Genomic DNA, 26,867 nt, shown 5'->3' on the forward strand with positions numbered 1-26,867 from the left:
GGGGTAGGTTTCAGCTGAAATATTTCTCTTCCACATGCCAACTTGCATTCAAAAGTATGCCCGAATTCAATTACAATCCTCCATACATCTTGAACTCACTCCTTAGAAAAAGATCTTTATTGAGCTGCATTCATGAGATCACCTTCAGCATTTTCTTTCATGCCAAGGGGAAAAAAGGTATCAGCAAAAGCAAAAGATTCTGTGGTTCCTCTTAGATAAAAATAATTATAATTCACTTCAACCAACCAACATCGTTAAGCACAAATACAGAAGAGACAACCAAAAGCTTTACAGCCAGTCTCTTTCACCCTTGCCTGTTGCAGCAAGGAGGGGTAATTTTCCTGTCCATTAACTCACAAGTATCCATCTAACTCCAGCTCAACCAGACAGCACATAGGAAAGCACCGTGCTTTACCTTTCAGCTTCCTCTACCCTTGCCATGCCCCATCAGCACGGGGTTCGCACAGAGCATCATCCCCACGCAGCCTCACCCACAGCACTGATTGCCGATGCTGATCTACAGGAGCGTTGTGTTTGGCACATGCCCAGCTTCTGGAGGAGAAGAACCACGCTTTGACATTGAAAACAAGTAAAACAACTAAATGGAAAGAGTCATAACACACAAACCTGAAAAATCAGCTCTACAGACACAAAATTCATAAGGGTTGACAAGTTTGCTGATCTTAAATAGTCATCCTTGAAAGTGAACTCAGCAAGCCTCACGTTCCATTCGCACTCAGACTGCAGAAAATTACGCACAGTAAACTTCATTCTTTTTCCAGGATTAAGAATTGTATCGTGTGCTCGCAGTGAGAATCTGTTTTACGCATTAGGGAAAATACAGAACTGGACGTTTTTCAGGTTAAGTGAAGGCATTTCTGCGTTTTGATCATAAATATTCTCCCGGTCATTTTTTGGCAAAACTGTCAAAAGACATTTTATGCCATTTTTCAAGCCGTTGTTATTGGAGGAAGAAGTTAAACTCTGTATTTAAACAAAATGTCCCTGAAACACTGAAAAGCTGATTTAATGTTAACAATTCTGCAATTCGAGCAGTACTTGGGCCAAAAACCAGCTCCAAAAGATAATGGCCGGCAGGAAAAGGACTGCATTCCTAAAGAATGTAAAGAAATAAGTATGGAAACCACTTCAGGAAGTAAAGAGGCAACGGGAGAGAGATGTTCCTCTCAAATGTGTTCTTTTCTGTTTGCCAAGTTTCTATCATTTTATCAAAATAATATCTCACGCACACACCCAAACAACAATAAAGGTGATTAACCCAGTAGTAGAAAGCACTCCTCTATCTCTGATTTATTCTGAAGCATCAAGGTATTCGGGCTTATATGGCCTCACACTGCAAGCAGCTTGATTCGGTGCCAAAGCACAATGTGTGCACGAAAGCAGGCTGTGAAAAGTTCAGCTCTGAAGTGAAAATGACTCATGTCAATGCTAGAGGAAGAGAAGCACTTCTGAAGTGCCCTGTCCAGTAGTGCCCTTGTCTGCATCCTTCCAGTGGGAGCCTGAGGGTGCAGAGGCGCTCGCCGGATGCCCATCCCCTGACACATCGATCCCAGCCATGTGCAGCAGCCCATTTCATAGAACCATAGAATCATTTGAACTGGAAGGGACCCTTGAAAGCCATTTAGTCCAACTGCCCTGCAATGAGCAAGGACACCTACAGCTACATCAGGTGCTCAGAGCTCCATCCAGCCTGACCTTGAGTGTCTCCAGGGACAGAGAAATTTTCCAAGGAGGCTTCAAAATGATTACAAAAGGACTCTCATGCTGATAAGCATTGACCAAAACTGTATCCCAGGCAGGAATTTGGGGTTATTTTCCAGAATTCTGACAAGAAACATCAAAAATGTAACTGTCACTATAAATGGTTCTCACATCCTGAGCTCCAGGTTGGAGAGTAAACAATTTATAAAAGAAGGATAAAGCAGTTTCAAATGTGGCCTGGATCCCCAAGGCAATTTTTCCTGTTTATCATTTTTTTTTTCATTCCCTCTGCCTGCTGTACTATCAAAGACTGCGAATGGGAAAGAAAAAGAATTCCCTGCACGCACATCAGAACTAAGTAAACTATCTGCTTCTCTGCATCCTCTAATCCTTGTCAATGACAGCAAAATTAAGTGCTAATTATAGCAACAAGAAGTTAAGCTAAAAGTAATAAAAGTTAATCATAATACATAATTAGATTTCTTTTTAAAGGCTACAAATTGCAGGCATGGTGGAACTGCATAAAGAGAGAAAAACCATAAGGCTAAGAGATTACTTCTTACCTTTTGTATTGATAATATCATTACATGTGGTAGAAATCTCTCTTAAGTGTATGCAAATTTCTTACTAAAAAACAGACATTTCTAAATAAATAACACTCTCACAAATAGAAATACAATGGCTGCAGGGAAGAAAAGTCTTCAGAGCCATCAATAAATAGATGCAAAAGACAATCTTACACTTGCTAGAGCCTGAAAATGATCTTTCTTGTTTACTCCAAGAAGTAAAAGCAGGACTTGGATAAAATTTTGACTTGTAAATTTTTCTACTTACCTGCAAAGCACAAGGGAAGCACAGAATTAACCAATGAAATTCTGGTTTTTGTCACCTTTTTAAATTTTTTTTGTTAAAGATCAGATTGGTTTTGTTTTATTATTCCCTCTATTTTTCACTCCCAGAATAGAAAAGCTGCCTTTCCACCGTGGGGAAAAATGCTGAAGATCAATTTGCTTAATTAATTCTTGCATCAAGTGCAAGAGCAGGGAGCCCAGAAAGATCTGCTGCTGTTTCAACAGGTGATGTAACAAAGAAGTAATCTGAAAAGATCTTATCTGTCCCTAAACCATTTTGTGGTCATTTATAGCAGTTTTTGTAAGGAGGTTCTCTTATTCATTTGGAGCTGGGATTTCCTCGGACTGACTGGAAATCACCAATCAACGCTCATATTTACGTACGTTGATGGAAGCAAACAACATCATCTTTCGCTGATGCCTGGAAGTGGTTTCAGGTGAGGCAAGAATCAGATGCAGGTCACTTTCTGAAATGTGTTGGAAGCCTGGTGATGCACAATTTGTAACGTGCCCGCTTTAAAGCATGCGTGAAACACTGCTGCTGAAGACTGAAGATAAATGCTTTGCTGTAATCAATCAGGGAAGCGCTATGGTCGGCAAGCCTGTTTGGCAGCTTCTCTGGAGATCGTAAATCAAAAGATTCAGAATAATTTCCAGCATTTTTGTAGCGAGGCCACTCCCCAGGTCTGTGCCGTGCTGGGAGGGTCCCTGGGATTAAACTGGGGTTGAGGCATGAACAAACGAAGGCAGCAATGACACCCACTGCAGCTCTTTCAAAGGCCAAGAATCCACTAAAACTTTAGATTTGGGGAATTATTTTTTGACAGATGGGTGTAGACTCAGAAATACTGAGTTAAGCCAGCACTCTTACTGCCTCTGAAATGCAAACTGTACCATTGGAACTGTAAAATACAAAGTTTAGACGATTTCCGTTACACTCAAAAAATCCGCATGGGCATTTATTATGACGATTTCACATTTGAGTTAACGTTGGACATTCCACGTACAATGCAAAATTCTTTGGCTTTTGTCAGCTTTACAAAGGAAATTTGCTATTCACACCATGAGCAGGCATATGTATCGGTTTGCCTTTCAAAGCGCGTGCAGTCCACTTTGCTGCTGATAATCTGCATAAAACTGGATTAAGGAATCAGGAATTCTTGGTGTCACAACCGTCAATGCATCCCGAAAGTGCCGTCCCATGATACATTTGGCATTGATGTCTTCTTGAAGTGCTAGCAGGGCAGCTTCTCTACAGACTGCCGTTATCTGCAACGACACAAAGCATCCCACCATGTTATTACTTTAAAATGTATTGCTTGAAATGAAGAAAGCAAGCACGAGGTTATCAGCACATTCCAAACGCCAGATACTCGCTAGGACAGAGTTCCTCTGACACTTTTCTCTTCATTTAAATAAACGAGGCTGTGGGTGATTAGCACTTCCCAGCAACGGGATAGAGCTCCAAATTCAAACCACAGTAACATTACGTTTAATGCGCGAGTACGCTGAAAATTGCTTTAACTTGATAATCATATTACCTTGCCTTAACCCCTCTGCAACACCTGATAAATTAAAACCCCAGCAAGCAGCAATACATTTTTCTGTCCCCAAAGCACAAGAGCAGATATTCCCAGGCTCCGTGGGCACTTTTCCTTTTAAACTTTAAGCTGGGAAAGAAGTAAAACCAATTAATTCAGCAAGGAAAGCTCGAAGGAGAGGGGTGTGTGGAAGGGGAGGGGGGTGAAGGTCTCATACCCTGAAATGTGTTTTTAAGCTCTCTGGACTTCAGACAGCGGAAACAGACTGATGCCAGTGTCATTCTAAAGACACATTGCTGTGGTGAAAAGAGCTTGTGGAATGAAAAGAGATATTGTGATTTCCAGTGCAACAGGGAAAACAGTGATTGATATTGACTGCTCCCTTATATCTGTAAATGAAAGAGCCAGCTGAAACACATTTGTCCAGCTATTCAGCATATTTTCTCTGTTTGTTCACTTACTGAAAAGAGTTCCCCTGCTTATGCTGTGCTAATGGTTGCCAAAGCCGTTTAGTAGCTTTTTAGAGGATTTAGCAGCATGTTTAGGAAGCTTTCACAAGAAAACATGCATGGATTTAGATGGCTTTGTCAAGTTACAACAATATTACTTTTAGTTCCGTGCTGCTCTAATGAACAGTGAAGCTAAACACTGCTGTTATGCATTTTAATGCACTTCGGGACTTCAGAGACAGTTAAAGGTGGAAGCAGAGCTGAGCTTTAGTGCTCCGGCTTCTTAGGGAGATAAGCAATGTATCCTTCCAGAAAGTAATGCGGGTACTTCGGTCCTTCCATTCAGGATTTTCACTAAGTAGGTGGTGTGACTATTTCCTACTTTCCAGCACAAACACAAACACAAAGCTATTTGAAGATTAAAAAAAAAAAAAAAAAAAAAAGGAGAAACAAAAACAAAATACACAAAACCAAGAACAACCCCACACAAATCCCCATCCCTGCTTGAAACCAAACGTAGCAGTCTTTCAAAAGAGAGAAGACTCTGGAGAGAGAAACAGACCCCAAACATCCTGGACTCCAAAGCTGTGCTCGTTCTTGAGGAAGGGTCTGTTTTCCCTTTCCAAATACAGCACTAAGGGCAAGTTTTCCACAGCACAAAGAGGAAGAGACCTTTGGGTTTTGTCCTTTCTGTTTTGCTCACAGAGAGCAACTATCTACAGCATCAAAACGATGAAGCAGGATATCACTAAAGTTCAGCTGTTGGGAGGTGATATATTGCACTGAAGGAGAAGCTAAGTAAAGACTGTCACACTGGCAGGTCCAAAAAAGAAGGCACACCACTGCCAGTCCTATCTCTTCCTGTTTCATTTGCACAGGGATACACTTGGGAGGAATTTGCCCATAAGCCAATACTTCTGATGATGTCTGGATGCTTTCTCTGAGCTCTGCCAAGAGCAGCAGTAATAGCGACCATAATTAATCTACAAAGGACTTTTTTTAAATGTTAACTGCATTCTGAAAGGCTGAAACATACGTTCTGTGATAACCAGAAATTACTAGACATGAGGAAATACCAGAAAAAGATACTCTTTTATTTGGTATTCAGAAATATTTGAACTGCTTTTAAGGGAAGAGGAAAGGACTTTAAGGCATGAATTACTGTCCTCTCTTTTTCTGGCTGCACTCAGACTAAATCTCCCATATAATACTGAGTAAGAAAGAGCAGGCAATATGGCACAGTGTTTAAAATTGGGGCCCTTGCACATGGTCAAAGAAGACCTATGGCATTGTTTCTGTTCCTTTGCTAACTGAGGACATCAGGTCTTTAATAGATATTTCTTTTCATAATCACACTGAGACACCTCACACCAGGCCAAGCAACGGAAAGGATTTAAAACCTAATTTCTGCCTAGATTAAAGCACAATATATGTCAGGTTGAGTGAGACAAAGAGGAAAGAGAGCAGAAGGGGTTTATGGACAGCACAGAAGAAAATCAGAGGCTTTTCAGCACACTGTGCAAGGTCCTTCCCCACCAGGCTCAGCATCATTCCCATACCATGCACTACATCTAGACCATGAGTTTTAAAACCTTGCAGCAGACTTTTCCTCAGTGAGTCCGAGTCTGTCCAATTACTTTCTTAAATCACTTCTCCTTTTGGCCTCCACGACATCCCGTGACTAGCACCACGACCTAATCATGCACTGTATGAAAAAGCACTTTTGTTTGTCTTGAAGTGGGTAATTTCAACAAGTGCCTCCTAGTTCCTGTGTTATGAGAGCAGTGATTCATCCGCTCCTTGTTCACCTTCCCCACATCATCAGTGACTGCATGGATTTTCACTATATCCCCCTCAGCAGGGTCTCCACAAGCCCCCAGTGACAGTCCCTGCAGTCTGCTCTGCCCCCGAGGCTGGTGCTGCACCATGGCACCGAAATGCTTCTGGGGTGATTTTTTTTCCAGAAAATAACCCATAACACCTCCAGCAGCTTTTTCTGTGAGAGAACATCCAATTTAGACCTCATATTTGTCAGTTCGAACCCTGGCTGACTTTCTTTTCTCTCCACTGCACTTATCAGCTTGAACAGCATCTGCCTGCCCCTATAGATGCATGCTGTTAAGCATCATTACCTACTTGTTGGTTTTAAGGCAATTCTTATCTATTTTCAAATACAAATCCGAAGGATCACAATTTTTGTCTTTTCAGTATAAAAAGACTTTCGAATCTCAGCATGCTGTAAAGACTAGGAATAATGCCCTACTGCTGTCCCAGAAGCAAAATTGCAGCTCAGAACACTGAAGGACAAAACAGGTATTCTCAGCTTCATCTGAATTGAGAGCGGCTTTCAGCAGTGACCATTAAAGCAGTGATGAAGACATCCAGGCTGGACGTGGCTCTGGGCAGCCTGGTCTAGTGATTGGCGACCCTGCACATAGTAGGGGGGTTGAAACTCGATGATCATTATGGTCCTTTTCAACCCAGGCCATTCTATGATTCTATGATTTAGTGAATGTCAGAAACAACACTGCTTGAACAGCAGCGGGCCAAGCAGCAGGTAATTAAACAACAAGTACGGGGTGAAGGTTGTTACTGCACTGAATAGTCAGCAAGGTGGGGCTGAATATTACTAAATCTATGAGTGCTGGAATATACCCTATGTTGATTATTAGAACCATTTCGAATGAAAATTTAACAGGCGTGATTCTCATTTTCAATGCAGTGGGAGCAAATTACTGACCTATTTACTGACATTAATCTGATGTCTGGTCTTAGCATGGAAATAATTTTCAAGCCTCCTTTAAAAAACAAATTACCATTTTTTTCTGGTGAACAACAGAGTTGAACATAAGGAGTGATTTATCATCTGAGTGAGTGCTTCCAAGGTCAGAAAGTAAGCAGCTCATTTACTCCCGCTTCGAGGCCCAAAAGGGACTGTGTCAAGTTATCCTGGGAGGAGCGGAGAGGACCAGCGAGCCATCCAAACCACATAGCTCAACTGTAACCAGCAGAACCACACACAGGCTTGCAGCCATTGCCCAAAAAACGATGGGTCCCATAAAGCAATGGGTTTATACTGAGCTGCTCCACCTCCAGCAAGCACAAGATGCCGGGTGCCGGGCACAGCCCCCTGAACAAGTAATGCTCAGCACAACCCATCCTTCCATGCCATTTCGCTGGGCTGGCTCTCCCTGCTCCTGGCAGTGAGCACCAGCCCTTTCCAGGGGAATGAAAGTCCTTTTCAGCTTCTTTGTGTTTAAAGTGCTCTAAATAGCTTTAAAGAATCTTAAAAAAAAAGAAAAAGCAAAAGCAAGAAAGAAACGAGTTTCTGTGTGAAAGCCTTAGGTATTCTCAAGAAAGTGGTTTTGTTCATGCAGGGTCTGCGGGGAACACCTGTGAATGTCGGCTTTAATTGGGCTGCAGCTGGTGTCAATTGTGCACGCAGTCCCAGGCAGACACTGCCTGCACATTGTGTTTCATTTTCCTTTTTCCTTCCTTTTTAACTCACTCCTCCACCCCACCAGTTGAAGTTGTAAGGGATTGTATGTAAGAGGGATTAGGAGCTTGGAAGCAGAATGGTGCTGCGGTTTGTGAATAGCACGACGTGGGGAGCTGCCCGGCACAAAGCTACCTGCGAGCTGCTCCGTGGCACCAGGGCAGGCTGCTAGGCCGCGGGGCAGGCTGCTAGGCCGCGGTGTGGGCGCTGACCCCCGGTGTGCTCCCATGAGGGGACCGCCAGCCCCACTGGGTCCCTCTGTGGTGGGGAGTGGCACCACAGCCCACTCTGTGACCCTCTGTGCAGACACAACCCACTGCTGGCCACAGACTCTCGTGCAGGTGCAGGCATGAGGTTGGGCCTTTTGTACCAGGCACAAATGACCAGACCACTGGGAAAGCAATCCAGATGCTAGCTGACCACTGGTTTACAGTTCCAGCAGCATCATGCTGCTTCTGACGGGCAGAGCAGTTGGGGTGTCACAGCATGACACTGACTGGGCAGCGAGGCATGCCCCAGATAACGCTCGTAGACAAGATGCTGCTTTGGAGATAAAAATGCTGTCTTAAGATGCCACAACTGCCATTTTATTCCCCTTGAAAACAGGTTAAATCAAGAGGTTTTCAAGTGGTGAGAGGCAGACTCTTCTGTTTAGGAGAACAAGCTTCCAACATTAGGAAATAATTGATTGCCCCGTGATAAGTTTTCATCTCATCTTTGAACAACAAAATCACCCCTATATGGGCACCTCTTCCTTCCACTCACATCTGTGATCTGTAGATTTAAATCAGATGGGTTCTGTGTTTGGTCATCCTGAAAATGGAAAATCGTATCTTCTAAACAGAAGACAATAAAGTATATTAGTGTAGTACTTTTCATACATTACCCATTCATTCTTGAGACTCGTGTGCTGCACCCATCACTGGAGCTTTGCAGAGAATTGACTTAATAACTGGTTGTCACTTTACACAGCTTTCATAACCAGCTACAGCAATGCTAGAAAAAAACAAGTGTGCAAAGCACTCACCGGCCATGTAAGCACCCCGGTGAGACAGAGGCTTCTTTGATCTCTAAGCAACTATGTTTTCAAACATTATCAAATGTTTTCCTGAAGCTGAAGTGCATACACCTATTCTGGTTCTGCATTCATGAACACTGCCTTGGAACAGATGAGTTCCTATTCATATTGAAACCATCCGCTGCAATGAAGTACTGAATTCAAATATTATTTTTTTTACAAAAAGATAGACTTCCTTCTTCCTTGTTTATTAAAGAGACATTTAATGAGAGTTGACATTGGACAGTTACTTTAAAACAGAGAGGAAGAAGCAAGCACGTTTGCAATTCTTAAATAAAAAGGATGGGTATTATGTGTGTCTCTGATCCAACAATCCAAGCAAACTATCCCTGTTATTCCTGATTTCTTTTATGAGAGGTTGTTAAGGAAATGCAATTGAACAAAACCAGCACCTTTAACGATCGCTATAGGTGACGACAGAATAGACAGGGTGAAGTCTTCACTTAGTCTTTAATCTATAGTGTGCTTATTTGTGTAACTTCACAGATCAATGCACTTGTCACTACATGTGCATGTGTCCAGAGCCTACCTGATGATCTGCACCAGGGACATTAAGTTTTCGTTCCACCTGAGTACACCCAGTCTGAGCAGGACAGAGGTCCCCTTGGATCTTTCCATGGTGGCCACAACTACTCTGGTGGCTGCAATAGAGACGATGGCCTCCTCCTGGTCTCAGCCAGGAGGGCTAGGCTTCATGTTTGTCTGCTTACTTTGGTCATAGCACCTGGCACACCAGTGAGGGACTGAGCCAGGCCACTGGTTCTGTGCTCTCACGGGGCAGCAACCAATGGCCACAAAATGCTGCATGCAACTGCTCATACAGGTTCAAAAACTGAGCAGGGCTGTGCATGGGCAGCAGACAGTATCACACATATCAGTAGCTCTTGATATTCTATGAAGTTCAAACACACCCAGAAAAAAAATAAGGAAGAGATAAGGTAAGTAGCCAAAATTAAGCATATGTATCATAACTATAACACATGATGACAGCTAGTGAGAATAAACCAGAGCCTTCAGTGGTACATGCTAAGTGTCATCATACATACCTCTACTCATCCCGACATGTTCTAACAGAGCGAACCTTCGAACCCATCTGTAAGCTTTCTTTATTCTTCTTTCCACTCTCTTAAAAATGTTACTAGATGTGGTATCCTTCCAAGCAATATATAAAACATGTAAATTCCAATTTAACTTCTGTAACTACAAGCCCAAAATGCAGCTAGTTTCCAAAACGTACTGTGCCGATATGGATCCCATCACTTTGGCTGAGACATGTCATAGCTACACCTTTCACAAAGGAATTCCGTAACAAAACGAGTTTTTACATGCTGGGACTAAATATTTTTAAACAGCACTCTCTGCCAACTTCAAGTTTCAGCTATATTTGTGCAACTGAAAAAAGAATCACACACATGTTTCTATACAAGATTAAGCTGCATTTCTGGTTAACCTCAGAATTATTTCATTTTTATATAAACATTTAATGAGAAAGTTTAACTTCTTCCCTTCAGTGAGAAAAAGGAAGCCAAGCCACTAGAAAAACAGTCTTTCTGTATGTACACATACATATGTGCGTGTTCATTTTAATTAAAAGTAATTAACAGAATACTGTGTTCTCACTCAGAGCATGCTGTTACCATAGAGGATCTGCACATTAAGCCAGTGCTATTTTGCTGAATGCCGCTAGCAAGGTGGATTGAATTATTCAACTAAAAATGTAAAAGACTTGGAGGAGATCATTAGCTGTAGCCATCGTAAGTTTCTCTCTAGAAAAGCAAAACAAAAGGAAAGCAACAAAACAGATTTGTCAGCTTCCACCTTAGGAAACCTATCAGTGTATGGGCATTAATTAACTCTTTTGTTTGCTCGGCTTCTTTCAGATGATGAGGCTGAGCAACACATTCAGCATATTCCAAGTTTCTTGCATTGAAAAATAATTAATGCTTTTGCTTCTCAAGCCAGTGTTTCCTTTCTCAAGTTTAACCTGGGAGAGAAGCAGAGGTCTTAGACTCCTATCAAAACAAAGCAAATAAATTCAATTCTGCAAAAGGAACTGGGAGACGTGTCCTCCCTTCCCTAAAAATATTTATTCTTTTGTCAGTAGAACTCAGCCAGTCTAGAACTGTCTTTCAACTCGTTTCAGCCCCAGTAGCATTTCTGTTACATTATGTCACCAGTAAAAGATGGCTGAATCCACTCGGCAAAAAGCAGAAAAAATATATATATATTTTTCATGGTTTTGGAAATCCTGTTTTCATCCTGTTTTTAGACCTTCCACTGTGGCAAATGCTATCTCTGGTTTGGATACGGTATACCAAGTTATCAGCAAATGTATTTATAGTTTCCTATGCATGAGATATCATAATACAGTAATACATAATATAGTAAATGCAAAGAAACTCAGTGAAAAATAATGGCCAGAAAGTTTAGGAAATCTTCTGTAGTCCTTCTGTTTCATCTGTTGGATATAAAGCATACAGATCATAGGATAACGAGAATAAAAGGGATGTAATACTTTCTGTTTTTTTCTGCATCGCTATTAACACATGCATACATATCCTGAGTTGAGGCAGAGAGTGGGAAAAGACATTTGTTGTGTAGGGCTTTTAGACTGAAAGATGAATAATGTCCTTAATGGGAGCTCCCTTGCTTTTCATTTATTGGATCTCAGTTCCTGGAAGGTGAGAGATGTCTCCAATGGAGTATCTATTTCCTTGGCAGAGTGATAGAGGAATTTCAGATTGTTTCTAAGTTTACCTCTTGGAGCTTCCCATGGTACCCAGCTGCTCATGTTTCCCAAGAAAATCAGAGGACTACATACCTTCATTCTAGGGGCAGAGCAGGGCTGGGAGTGCAGTCAGACCTAGGAAGCAATGTTGTTGCCAAAGGTAAATCCCTCTGTGCATGGTTATTACTCCTTAAGGAAGAAGCAGAAAGGCTGGTAAAGAACTTAAAGTAAGCTTTAAGTTCTTAAACTAAGGCAAGTTTTGTTTGTGCAAAAAAAGCCAAAAAGGAATCAGCAAGAAAAAACAAGGAATGACATAAATACAAGAAAGAATAGCAGTGTGCCAACAGTTACTTTTAGTTAAGAATTTATTTAAGAGGCATACTTTGGTAGAAATAGAAAATAGAACAGAAGATCAAGAAAACAGCAGTAAGACGTGACAGTGAAAGCTGTGCTGCCGTGATAGATGGTCAACCTAAACAAGTGATACAGCGGCCACCATCTCTCCTTGATCTGCTCCTTGATGAGTGCAAGGACAGAGGCCTAAACCAGCAAAACCGAAGAAGGCAGTTTGGGCTTCTTTAGTACCCCAAACCAGCTCACTCAGGCTGCAGGCCAGTGAGGAAGGATGTTATGAGTTATTTAGTCCTAAACCATTCAATACAATTCTGTTGTCAATAACAGCGTATCTGCTAACCACTTTTAGTTTCAATAAAAGCTTTCAACAATATATTTCAGGTGTAGCCCTGTTGTGTCTGCTGAATCACTGAGTGCATACAGTGAGGGATTCATAGCACAGTCCCAGAGCAGCACGTCTCCCCAAGTAGCATCATCTCATCACTGGTGTGGGTGCACCGAGCACACGGGGAACAAGCCAAAGAATCACATGAGGCAAGAACCTCTAGCTGGAGCTGCCCCTTACCTTCAAGGAAATGCTGTGAGTGACAAGATCAACACAACACCTGCTGTTGCAGTGTAAACATTAAAGGATATCATTTGAGTGCCCTCCTGCAGCTGAAAAGATTGACTCCATGTTATGTCTGAAAATCACATAAGAATTCTGGGTAACTGGATCTGTTTGTTACTCCTACAGTAACAGATCTTAGAAAATTCTTCCATTTCCTCTCCTTCGTATTCAGAAACTCCTCAGTTTGTGCCATGTTATTGCAAAAACCTTCCTGGTCTCGTGGGTTTCCTCCCTCTCCTTTCTTGGCTAGGCAGGACAGCATAATGCAAAGTTCTGCTGAGACAAAGACATAGAAAATGGATCATCTGCATTTCTCTGTAAGTTCAAAACTTATCCTCAGCATTTTTCACATTCATTGAGATAACGTCAGGCGTCTCCCAGCTTTCCTGGCAATAAGGAAAAGGTCTTAAGGTTTCTCAGGACATCATCTTACAGTATGACAGAGACCAATAGGGCAGGGAATCGTGCCCAAAGGAACTAATATGGCTGTAGTACAGCAGAGGATGCCACAAGAGTGAGAAGAGAAAGATCCACTATCACAGAACTAAGGACCACAGCTAAAAAACCTCAAAAGCCTGTAAGAAACATCAGTGACACCAGCAACAGGTCTGTTCTGTACTGCTGAGGGGCCCTGAGCTGACAGGTGCCATGTTTGAGGGACAAACCGAAGTTCCCAAAAGTTCTCCTACAGGATCATGCCTCTTGCTCCTTCACTGATTTACCTTACAAAGAGTAAGCTCTGCCAGACATAACATCATGGCCCCCCCCCCAGTTTCCATCAGTGGAGAAATGAGTTATCCCAGCTCCGTTTGTGCTAACGGCTACAAAGAGAAGGGAGGAAAGAAAGATGAAGGAAACAGCTATCACGGAGTGCAATGGAAGAGACAGGGAGGACCCTCAGACAGTGAAAATTTTTGGCAGAGGGGACCAAGGAGGAGAAAAGAAGAAAAGCCAGCACTGTGAGTTGTGAAGATCCTATCTACTCCTCAAATCCATAGCCTGAAGAGTAAGAACATAAAGCAGCCTTAGCCCATACTGCAAGTTTCTGTACAAGAACTATGCAAGCTTAGATCTTCAAAATACCTAGCAGTCTGCTTTGGGAGAAGCTGGTAAGTACACAGAGAAAGCTCACCTATTTGTCTTAACTGCAGAGCTGTGGATGCACTCCTCCTCACACAGCCTGCAGCACACACGTGCCTTCTTGTGACTTGCCATAAATATTTTACTTCACTGAACTGGGGAGCCAAGCTGTGCGATTCCACAATCAAGCATCACTGCACAACTAGCACTGCCTCTTGTCGAGAGATGAGTTCGTAAGATTCACCCAGGAATTGCCTACATGCAGGAAAAGGGGGAACTTTCCAGTGAATTACATCTACTCATTTTATGTTAGATGCACAGACATCAGGGCTGCAACAGTGAGTGTTTTAGCGCCTGTACAAACACAGCAAAAGAGTGAGGATGGCACGGATGGGGTGCTAGCACAGAAGCACTGGTTTGCATACCGAGCAGCACAAAATGCTATATTCTCTCTGTTGTTTAATGAGCCTGTATTCTCAAGATTCTTAGCATTTCCTACTTGATATCACATTCAACATATTTCATGATATCTGGAGGACTTTGTCATATCAATGACAACACTGTGTCTGGTATGAGAGTATCCAAAACGCATGAGATGTCATGGGGAAGCTGGATTTCATTGCTTCTTCTTCATGGTGTGATGCCAACCAACCTGTCTGGCGCACATAACCCAGCCTCAAACCTCTTCTGATATTTCATTCAGCTGTGGATCATTCAAAACCCCATGGAAGAAATATTTCAACATTCAGACCTTTTTTTTTTTTTTTTAAGAGGAAGACCTTCCACCCCTCAGTGGACATCGTATTCAAAGCACGCTGCCAAATATTATATGATGTCCTTTCCAGAGTTAATTTTTAATTTCCTGACTTCACTGCATGAGAAATGTTCAAATTGTCTTGGCAGTCACTTGACGGCATGTGCAGACCTAATTGCAGAAGTGAATGCAGCGTCAGCCCAAATGCAAACCTCTGGACTGACTGAGAAATTTCTGCAAAATTAGTTAGTTTGTGAAATGAAGTTCCAGAAAGCATTGCAGTCCAAGAAATGATCGCAGATGTAAGGTAAAGGGCACAAACCTTACAAACCTTGCCCCAGTCTGCCATGCGGTAAGGGGACACAGGTGTCCTGAACACATCACTCAAAAACCTGACAATTTTCCATTTCATTTTTTAATGCCGCAGTTCCAAACCTGCAGATGTTGTGCATGGCCATAAATCTTGGCACCCTCTCCATTATGGAAGAATTTCCCCCGGTATTCAGCGTTCCTTGCTTCACCTTAAGTCACCCTAATCATGCTGACATCTACTATCGATGATTATATTAGCCCTAAAAGATCCTTAAACAAATGAAAAGGACTGACTTCCACTCCTAAAGTTCTGCTTCCAATTTTCTAAAGGAAATTAAATAATGTATAAATCAAATGCTGGGCGCAAGCCCAGGCAGCTGAACATCGCTTTGTCCTTTCAAAGTGAAGAGGAAGTGTCTGCTACAGAAGGGACAAGCCAAGAGAAATAAAGTTTAACCTCAGCTCCATGTGAAAGTGATTTGGGATAATCGAGGGAATCTGCAAAGAGGTTAAAACTGGGACCACATAGTAACAGCGGAACGTTACGCGATGATCAAAAATCTATCAGGGGCTGACCTTCACCTGGGGGAACTGTGCGGCCCTCGCAGCTCATTATGTTGGAGTGGAGCGTGAAGGGCAGGAGGAAGAGCAGACGAGCAGGAAGGGGAAATCTATTTATAGCGGGTGCTTGTCATGTCATGGTAATCTTACCATTTTTCTCAGGTTTGCTATATTCATAAATAAGTTCTGCCTGACAACTTTACAGCAAGGCGCCTATGCAGGAAACGTTCACACTGCTTTCCAGTTCCTCTTTAGCTAATACGTACTGTTCAGACTGTGGAGGCAGCCACCAAGAGACTTCTTAATTTATGCACTATTGATAGACTACCGGTCCTTCTCTATAAGATGGTATATATCTAGAAGGGGAAAAAACACTAAAATCGTGCTAGACATTTTCCTGGTATTATCTGCTAAGCAAGAGATGGCTATAATTGCCACAAGGCATTTCATAAAACTATTGGGAACAGATGTAGTTTGTCATACGATTTCCATATTAAAAGAAGATTCTGATCGAGTTTACATGGTTTCAAGAAGAATTTGCATTGACATTTTTGCACACAGAACATCAGCCCTGGATTTCACAATTAGGGTCAACATAACCCTATTCACATAAGCCAGACTTTGATGGAGAGACAAAGATGTGACGTACAGCCTTTAACACTTCAACTATGTACATTCCTGCCCATTTAGAAAATCTTCCTCTCCTCAACTTTAAAGGCTATAGAATATTTTAGATGCCATGCAAATGGCCCTTAAAAACAGTCTAATCCCTTCACTTCCTTCAGAAAGCAGCAAAATTATTTTCAGCTCTGTCACTTAGTTGTTTTGTCTGTCACAACCCTAATCGAGCAGCTGGCAAAGCACGGATAGCCACATAACAGCTACATACACACAGCAAATCAACAAACATCCTGCTTAGTGGTTGCAAACATGTCAGGAAATGCTTCACAGCTAAAAAAATAAACAAAATAAAAACAAATCCCCCTCCCAGAAATACTTGCTTTTAGTTTTCCCTTTTAAAAAGTAGAGCTCATAGACATACTCCTACAGCGTAGAATTATTTTAGATTTAAAGAGCATAATGAGTGCTACTGTCATTTATATCTTAGGATGCAAACTCATCTGAATATTAGCACAGCTGATTCAGAAGAACCAACAGGTTTACTGGGCTCACAGACTTGTAATTTATCAGCAATTCTCCATATACTTTAGATAGCTATAAAAGATTAGATCAGGCTTCACGAACACTATCTTAGCATAAAGAGGCAATTCAATCAACTGCTATGAGCAGGGGGCTTCACCTATCCATCTTCCACGCTACCTCTCTCTCGACAGAGCCTGTGCTAATGAAGCGTCAGCCTGTGCCAAGGCTGTGTTTAAAAGAGCAAAGCAAGCAAAGGAAGTAGGGCTTTAGTGGGACCACAGGGCTTTACACAAACACTGCTAGAATAAACGCCTCCATCAAGACCTCCAAGTTTCTCATCACTTTGTCTCGGCAGGTTACCAAATCTCAAGAAGGAAAAAGAAAACAACAAAAAAATAAAACCTTGAAGGAGGATGTAAAATAGTAGGAAGTTTTCACAGAATGTGGTTGTTTGCCATCCTTGAATTTAAACAAAACCAGATGCACAATATTTTACTCACAAATAAGAAGAGGAGAGCCAGCAAAGGAAGGAGAGTTCTCCCTCTTTTCCTCACTCCTTTCAAGAAAGCATCCCTGAAAGCACACAAGCATATGCTTCAGGTTCCACTGGCGTCAGTAAACACCACTGAAGCAAAGCTTATGCTTACATACATTCCAAAACACTTATCTGCTCTGTATAATTGGAAGCTAAATGGAAGCTATAAATCAGAGACAGAATGTATTCAATCAACAAACAAGACATCTTTCATCTTAAGGTGATGGTCATTGGTCTTGCAAAATCTCTCACTCATTAGAATCCACTGTCAAAACGAGAGTCAATTTCTAACGCTGAATTCAATCAATTAATTTACAAATGCTGAAACATTTGCACTAGTAACAGAAAGACATCACAATTAGCACCAATGTGTCACATTTCTTTGGTTCTTTGTAACAAAACCCCAGCATAAACATTAAATAGTTAAAATAGTTACAGATAGGCTACTGCATGCAAAGCACCTACCGGCAGTAATTGCATCTCGGGTTTTCCGTACCTCTGATGTATTATGTGTTTAACATAACGATCTTCTACAAACTACTGTAATTCATTTTCCTGAATTCTCTGTTCACAAGGTGCAAAACCATTTGCATTTCACATCTACATGTGCTAAATACCTGGCACAGGAAGCCTGGGGCTTGCTGAGAGCTGCAATGCACTCTGGGCATTGGCAATGGTACGTACTACCCCACCATGCATTATTCTGTACATTAATGCAAAGTTAACCAGTAAGGGTTTACATCTATTTCTTTAATATGTAAAGTCTCCACTAAAAGGAAAAGAGGAAGAAACATGAAGGTCTGGTACAAGGCTACCCATTCCCACTGAGGCCAGCTGGATAATCTGCTCCAGTTCATTAGATCCCATATGGTAATGTCTGTGCTGTGATAATCATCTTCATACAGGTACTTACTCTTCTTTGGAAACCTATCATCTGTCTACTGGCAGTAACAAGGTTCACCACGGCCTGCAGTGACTCTGAGGTTGTTACTATCTGCACAGTCATTCATTATTTAAGCACAGGACATTGCCTCTCATGTCTCCTCTCGTAACACAGAGCAAAGACAACCTGACCTGACGCTGAACAAGTATTAATGCATACTTGAAACAGGCACAAAGCAGTACAGCTCTCACTAAAAATACAGTTCGGTGCAAGCATGAAGGCATGCAGCCTATAACACAGTAAGTTGCACATACATTTATTTGACAATAATCTCACTGCGGTAGAGATCTCCGAGAAATAGAGAACAAGCTTTGCTATGAGCTATGTCAGTCCCTGTATGGGCAGTGGGCTTCTGGGGTGCTTGGTGCAGCCAGGGCTGGCCTTGCCTAAGCAAATACCAGTCCTGAAACAAGAAACTGACTACAGAACTACTTTTTCAGAACGAAAGAATAGCTCCAAGATGGGCAAAAGAAATGCAGATTGCAACGCGCTTAGCAAATGTAGAAAGTTACCATTCTCCTGTATATTGCTTTGTGAGTTTTTAGTACCTAGATATTCTCCATGGTTGAAAGTGCATTAATGAGCTAAAAGATACACAGTAATTTATCCTGTAGATGATCCACATGCAGCAGCCATGTGTGTTTGTTTATGATCACTACATCTGGTAACGAGCTTTTGACATAATGCAAAGCTGAGGTAGAAAAACACACTCCATTTCTCAAGCTGACTAATTAAAGCTCTACTCAATTTGGAAAAGGGCACTTTCAAAATAAGCAATAATTTTCAGCAGACTGTAAAAAAAGAGGTAACAAATGAATGTCATAAGGTAAGGCCTGAAAGCTATTGTAGCAAGATTACAAGCACCAAAGGAGGTGATTTTAACTCCCACAATACCACTCGAAGAGGGTGTGCACACAGGTGCCCCTCTGACACTGCAAACAGCTCATTCATGTTTGCACTTTATTACTAAAAGAGAAGCCTAAGTATGCATTTTGTACTTGCAGGAGTTTTCCTTTTGTTCTGCTTCAAGAGCAACAAAACTCCAATATCTGCAGAGATGATCAAAGCCTACACTATAATTTCTATGAATCACAAAAACAGTAAGTGATGGCTGAGCTAAAATAGTCCCCACCATTCATGCGTTAGGCATCAAACTATGGCTTGCATCTAAAAGTAACACTGCCAGTTGCCACCCTCTGCATTTTACTAACAACTGATAAAACAAGCAGGAAGTCCCATTTTCCACAAGTGACATGGGTGGGAAGAGCAGCCAGCCCGAGGGCAGTCAAGCCTTGTCTCCCCACCAAAGGCAGCCGGGGCCTCGGTGCCCTCAGCTCCCACCAAAGCCATCCCATGGTCTTGAGTCACTTCAGTAAGGCCTCATCTACACAGGATGTTATTCTGGAACAGCAACCGCATTTAAATTCACTCCCTATCTCATTCCAGGACAACTTCCTCACGTTGACGTGCCCTTAGAAGTACAAGAAAGAGCATTCGTCTGTGGCTGCATTTAGCCCGAGGCTGAAGTCTCATGAGGTAACAGAGAATAGAGATCTGGCTTTATCTTATAAACGGTGTGAATATATATCACCACCCTTTGGAATGAAACCAACATTTTCTCTCTAATCTCCCAACCGTTTCCCACAGAAAGTGCGTACTTTCTCCAGCCCATGAGAGAAGACAAGGACGTTAGGAAAATCAGAGGGACTGCAGAGCATGGAAAGCTGAGTACAAGAGCAGATTTCCCAGCCCAAGACACTGGAGCTACGAAATGGCCTCTCTCGCTGACTGAGAAACTACCAGGGTGACGAAGAGAAAAGCTGTGTAAGCTGCATGCACTGAGAAACAATACTGCAGAGCTTTGGGAATGGCTCCCCAGATGGAATTAAAGGTAAGCCAGGTAACGCAGATAAGCGTGGAGCAAAGTACGTGGGTAGAGATTGAAGCTTTTCATGTATATTGAAGTGACAATGTCAAATTACAGTTTCTTGTGGCAAACACAACTGCCACCCTCCCACTCACACAGCCGGTATACAAAATTTGTAACTCAGGAGTTCTCATGTGCTCCTTAACTCTCATAGGAAATACATTTTTGCTGTCCTGGCAGGTCAGACCGCTAACCATATCCCTCAGAGGTCAGCTGCCCACTTCCCTTCTTCCCTGCACAAGTCAGCAAAGAGGCTCAGGTTTCCCAACACAAATGGAGAACTCAGATAGGGACACCACGGCAGGCGTATACACCCTAGGGTCAATGGACAAGGGTCAAACGGACAAGGTCAATGGCAACAGGAACATGGAGATGTCAAACTGGAACCATCAATTAACTAAAAGCTTTGGTTTAAGGAGGCCATGCAGGTTGAAGTCCATAGAGAAGTGCCAGCATCTGCTGCAGCATCAAGCATCTGTGAGCAAATGTCACACAGACTGCCAGTCTTCTCTGCACTTCCCCCATTAAACCTCTTCAAATAAGGATTCTAATTTTTTTTTTTTTGAGTGTGTGTTCCCAGGTGTATAAAACATGCTAGTTCCCTTAGAAGAATTCTTTTTCTTTTCCTTTTCATGTTTTTCTTTCCTTTTGTGAGACAACTTACGACTTCAAACTGTGTCGGGCTGCAACTTCAGCGCTGCAGAATCCCTGCTCACCCGTGTATCTCTTTCCTCAATTCCTTCTGATTTACTGTTTACTTGGAGAACATATGGGAAACATGCAGGGAAAGCATGCATCCGGGTTCACGTTCAGAATAAATACTTTTTATGACTATTCCTGTGACCTGCAGCAATAGACTAGATTAGTCACCCACAACTATGTATAATCATTACAATCATTTAAATATGTTTTCAAAACAGAATACGTTTTAAGGTACAGATCAACTTGATTTCCTAACTAAGTTCTATATTAGTAACAAAACAGCTAGGTCCTGCTTTACTGTGGTTTACTTAGGGTTTTTCTTCTCCTCTATGCTATCATTCACCTTTGGATTGAAGAAAAATCTGATATATCTTTGTTGTAGGAAATGGTTTTGATAATCTTTTAAGGGTTGTTGCATATGTAGCTACCAGCACTGAATGCTGCTTGCAGCTTTTCTCCTTATCCTCCCGTCACCATCTACCACGCAGAAGACAGAACTCACCTGCAGCAGAAGAGCTACACAACATCTCTTCAGCCAAACTGCCTGACTGCTTCTGATTACAAAGCTAGAGCAAACTGTACAGACATTTTCCTTTTGTCACAATCATATACAAAACATGAAAAAAAGAGAGATTTGAGAGATTTCATAAGGTAACTTGGCTTTTACAGCTGGTTTTTTTTTGTTTTTTTTGTTTTTTTTTTGGTATGAAATGGACATTGGGTGTTATTTCTACAGGTTGAAATGCTGTAGTAAATCTCTAAAAAGGAAAGGGGTTTTGTTTTCTTACTTTGTAAGAAATGCTTTTCCCATGTGTTTCTGAGAGGGTGTGTGAGGCACTCTACAGTCTTTCTGTCTCACCACAACAGTGCAGTTCAGAAAAATTCTTGAGCAAATGCTGAACTGTAAGCACACTTAAGATTCCATTTATTCCTATCCAGTGTAAAGGATTTTGAATCAAGGGGAAGTTGCTCTCATATTTTAAGCCAAGCACACAGCTTTCCTGAACTGAGGTCTCTCAGCAGGTTAGCAGTCAGGCACATGTGGACACGTGGTACTGACCACACTGCTGAAAAAGTCACGTTGTTCTTGGAAGGGTAGCTGATTGATCTGTGCTGGCCAGCCAGTTCCTTCACCAGCTTCATCCCCACTCAGAAAATGCAGTATCTGGAAAATTATTTGAAATAACAGATTTCCCTTCAGCAGGCTTGCTTGTTGTTCTGCTTGTTTGATGGGCAGAAGAGTCATTATCTGCTGAAAAGCAAAAAAACGCGTTTTCATGCATGATTACTTCTACTAATACGTATCGTTTTACATACATAATACATCTACATACGGAATCTATTATTATCGAGGAAATGATTTTTTAATGAGGATGACTGAACAAGACTTGAGAGAAAATGTTCAAACCAATGTTAATTTGCAGCAAAAAGTCTGGATTTCATGCCCCAGACCAGCCCAATCATCTTACGCTTACACCTTGAGAACAGAATTCAACCTGTATGGCTTTTCCAGGCTCTGCAAACTTCCTAAGCCTAAATTCAAACTTTGCCTCTGTCAAAAAGCTTTAAAAGTTAGAAACGGTGTTTCAGCTCTGCAGAAGAATGAAGAGATAGCTCATTGTACTTCTGCATTCTAGATCCATGGAAGTATTTTTATTCCCCCTATTTCCTTACAGAGCCTGTGACTGCCCAACTCTCCTAGCCTCAAACTCATCCCCCCCAAAAAAAGAAAGAAAGAAAAAGAAAATAAAGAAAGAACAAAATTACTTCTGTAGAAATGTAGCTAATTATATTTTCAATTGCTGAATTGTTTGTTTTCTCTCTCCCTGCATGCTGGGGTTAATTAAGCTCCTTAAATGCTGTATATGAACTAAGAAGGAACAAACAACCAAAAAAAAATTGGCTGTTTTCCTATGAAAAACAATCTGGTGGTAAAATGTCATGGCAGGCTATACATTAGTAGAATAAGACTGCCAAATTTTCAGTGGGAAAAATAAAATGGCTAAAAACTTTTTGCTGTCAAAAGGAGAGACTTTCAAGAGAGTGCATTCACGGTAGGAGAGAGGTACTTTCTTTCAGGAACCATATAAAAAATAGGGATGAATTATTACTATCAAATACAAGCCTCAAAATAGAATCTCCGTTATCATAATGCAAATATGAACACATATTTGCTATTCCTGCAAAATGTTATCATCACTGTTCCGAGTTGCAGGGGACAACCTGTTCCGTGCAGATCCTGACTGACTAGGACTGGACTAGGTTCACCATTTTCACACCAATAACGTTGTTTTGCTCACCTTCAGAAACCACAGCACAAGTAATGCTTATCAGACGATGCTGCAAGGATCTGCTCTGGCTCTGCTGGAAAAGCCTCAGGAGCCCCAGCACTACGAGAAGAGCAGAGCAGCTCCTATGGTCCCCAGTGCTGTCACTGGTCCCAGCACCTTATCTTGCCCTCACTGTTTGCCCTTGTACAGACAGCAGTTTCATGCACATTTTACAGGCTGAACTGACCATATTAATCTTTTTTTTTTTTTTTTCCTCGTCCCTTATTTATTTATTCATGGTCTCTCTGAATCTCCAGTTATTTTCCTTGTCACAGATGTTCCTTTATATTAATCACAATTTCTGGAAGACGAATATTTGGTTCTAATAATCCCTTGACTTCCCTCATTAATCATGTTATTCTTTTGTCTTTATTTTTGCTTTAATCCACACGAACTTCTTCAGTATCCCCTGCTTTATTCAAATAGAGCATGGAAGATCTGCCTTGTCTCCATTTTTTTTCTTTTTTAAATTTAGCAACTTTCTAAGCTTCCTTGCTGCATTTTCCAAGTGTCTCTTTCAATGACATGGTATCAAACAGGCAGTGACACCAATACCAGCCCATTCTGGTTTGACGCAAGTTACTGGTAACATTCCATAGGAGCCAAGTGCTGAAACAGATGTGTGTACTGCCAAAGACATAATTTGTGATAATGTCCCACTAGTATTTTTGAAGGTAGGTCCTGATTTTTAATCTGCACATTGCAAAATCAGTCCAATAGCAAGAAATAAGGCAAATGGACTAGAAAATTATCCTTAGTTCTTACAGCTGATGATACCTTTTAACAGAGGGCTCAAAACCATGACTCTGAACTAAAATAGCTCATATATATGAAGAGGACTGGATCATCATGTTTGTCATCGTTGTCCTCTGCTTAGGTTTCTTTGGAGTGAAAACTGGCAGATGATCTGTCCAAAAGAACCTGGCAGTATTTGAAATTACGGAGGACAAAGCAGGCATTTCTCCCATTACATAAGTGGCCCATACATACAGTGCTGAATGCCTTCTGAGTCTTGTGTAACAACAGATTTCAAATGATAAATCAGAACACGAGCACCACTTCAGGCTTTGAAATACAGCTTACCTCTTACCAAATATGATGTGTCAAATTAATTATGAAATTCAGAAGAAAGAAGAAACCTCTTAGATGATCCAAGCATCTCCCTGCAAGTCCAGGACTGTTTCCAGTGAAATGCAGGATTGGCAGAAGAGAGATTTATTGCCACAGTTTCTTAATTCTATATTTTGTACCTTAGTAAGCCATCCTATCCTGCTTCACATGGTGCCTTTAACAAGTAGTCAAAAGTAATTTAAGAAGTAAAACGCACTTGTCATCACAATATGCAGTGCTGAGCACTGCTTATTTCCTGTAAGACTTTGTTAAAAAATAAATTGACTGGAGGCAGCCTACAGGTTTGGCATTTCCTCTGACTGCCAGCATTCACCAAGGGCGCACCTACACCTACACCAAAGCCATAACTGAAACAATCCAGACCATACCGTTAGAACAGCATGCAACCAGCAGCTCAACTGATTTTCCACTGCTTGGCTGAGCCCATTCCTTCCCTGCATCCTTTGAGCCGACTCCTGCATGTGAAACTGGTTTAGAAAGAATGTATTGGATGGCAGGAATCTTAGAGAGGCAACTGAAAGGAGCTTGCTGCTTCAGAAAGATGTGAAGAGAGCAGCAGGCTTACAGTAGCACTGAGATCAAGCTGAGCTCAATTCCAAAACGCTTCCTAAAACAGAAGAGATTCGTCTGGCCCCTACTTCTCACCGACACATATAGCTGTGTCTTGAATGAGAAATCCGCAAAAAGACACCCCGAAAGACCTGGCACTTATTGTACATTTACAGCAACATAGCTCGGGACTAAGCGAAGCAGGGAGCATGTCTACTCTTTAGTATAACTGAAATGTCAGAGGTTTCCTTGACCACAGAGAAATCATTTTGCCATATGAAAATGTAATCACACAGAGTGAGCATGGCAGTTTGTGCATCAGTTGGCTCGACAGAAGCGAACTGCTGGGAAACAGGGGCCATAAAAGTGACAGCACTAGGACATCCCTTCAAAAATACATCTCACCTTGAAAATTGAAAAAGAAAGCTTGATACTCACATCCTCTGTTATTCCTGCTGACTAGCTAACAGTACACATTAAATTAGAAGACATTTTAATCTTTAGGAATTAAATAAATAATACTTGGATTTAGCAAGCTTAAACATGTACTTGATTTTAAGTGCATTAAATAATTCCATTGGTTACAGGGAATTTTTTATGCACATGAAAATCTTTGAAATGCTGTAGGGTAATAATCCAAACTTTGACTAGGCCAGAAATGAGTTGGTATTAACATCCTGGCTTTGGTTAAAGCGATAAAGGTGATGAAATTCAGCTGAAGAGTTAAACGCAGACCTCAAACCTCTCAAAACTTGAAACTGGGTCAGGCCGATTTCTAATTAGCAGTTAGCAATTATGCAGCAAATCTCTTCCCTAGTGCAACACATACATAATAGTAATGCAGGTATGCAAGAGGATACGTGAGTTCCTTGGTGGAAGAGTACGCTCTGTAGGGCTGTGGCACCCCTGTGCACTTCCATGACCAAGAACAGCAGCAAAACGCTTTCACAAATGGAACACTAAGGCCTCAAATATCTAACCAGAGATCTTTTCTGCTCACGTTCATGATTAATTCCTTCTTCTCTAGGTTTCACGGACAAACCAGACAGCTTGGAACAGAAACCTGACAAGCTATTTATGAAATCTGTTGCACATGCAGAATTGAAGGAAGCTGACTGCTGCAGTACACATCCAGTCAGCTGGAACACATATAATGAAAACATTTTTGGGTTTGAAAAAGCCTCAAAATGTAGCATGCCTCCAGGATGACCTGGCTGGATGAGTAGTTTGTAGCTTTTTCTCCTTCCTCTTTAACAGTAAATTCACTGACTGAGCTAAGGGATGTTCAATAAAGAGGAAGAGCTACCAGACTCTTCTTCAACAGTGCAAAGATAGATAGAGATGTGTACAATGAAGCGCTAAGGCATTCAAAGCACAATATGTAATGCCGTGCCTGTTGCCATCCAAACGTGAAGTTCTGAAAAATCCTAAGTCTTAGTGACATAATTAAATATGAGGTAAAAGACCCTACTATGGCTTCATAAGCAAGAAAAGAGACACAAATATATATACGCAATAGGGGTAATGCAAGTAAGACACAAAACCCAAATGAACAGTTACTATGTGATCAGCTCAACTGAATGCAATGAAAATGTCCTATTGATAATATTAACATTTTTTTAAAGCTTCTAAGCAAAAGTTGAAATCTTTTTCCATCACTTAAGAGAGACTCGGGCTGTTATATATTATCCTGAGTAAACTGGCTGAATTGCAAAGATGGAACATTATCCCAGATTGCTGAAATAACAACACCACTTTTGGTCAGCGCTAATGTTTTTCAATACACAATAGCCATTTTTTGCTATTGTTTGAAGTAAGGGAAGTAATTAAAGTAGGCATAGGCACTCTGATACCACCTGGCTGTTTCCTGTTGGTGTGTGTAATGAAATGCCCCTCCCAGCACCACGCTCGCTGTTCATTAACTCTCCGCAATAAACATCATGCTTCCATATCACACATCTGAAAGCACTGCTCAACTGTGAGGTTGGGCAACAGCACTATGCTATGCAAAACCAGCCAAGTCCAGTCAGGAAACAGATTAATTTGAAACCCTTAATTAATGACTGAACAT

At 41.5% G+C, this 26,867-nt stretch overlaps 1 protein-coding gene across 11 annotated transcripts in view; it reads right to left on the bottom strand.

Moving 5' to 3' along the window:
• Positions 1-3,505: 3,505 nt before the first annotated feature.
• The window catches only part of SPATA5 (spermatogenesis associated 5), a 184,957-nt gene continuing 161,595 nt past the window's right edge, over positions 3,506-26,867 (bottom strand). For 3 of the 11 annotated variants that reach the window (XM_004941204.5, XM_046940632.1, XM_040699594.1), the window contains exon 16: positions 3,506-3,842. In XM_004941204.5, the coding sequence (XP_004941261.3) occupies positions 3,666-3,842 (177 nt within the window). In that variant the 3' untranslated portion in view covers positions 3,506-3,665. Of the gene's footprint in view, positions 3,843-9,320; positions 12,055-12,784; positions 13,103-17,179; positions 17,253-21,846; positions 22,039-26,867 lie in introns of those variants that run through there. The other 8 variants (XR_005859365.1, XR_005859364.1, XM_040699595.1 and 5 more) reach the window with 8 other exon arrangements.

This window comes from Gallus gallus, chromosome 4 (assembly GCF_016699485.2).
Source record: "Gallus gallus isolate bGalGal1 chromosome 4, bGalGal1.mat.broiler.GRCg7b, whole genome shotgun sequence".
NCBI lineage: Eukaryota > Metazoa > Chordata > Aves > Galliformes > Phasianidae > Gallus > Gallus gallus.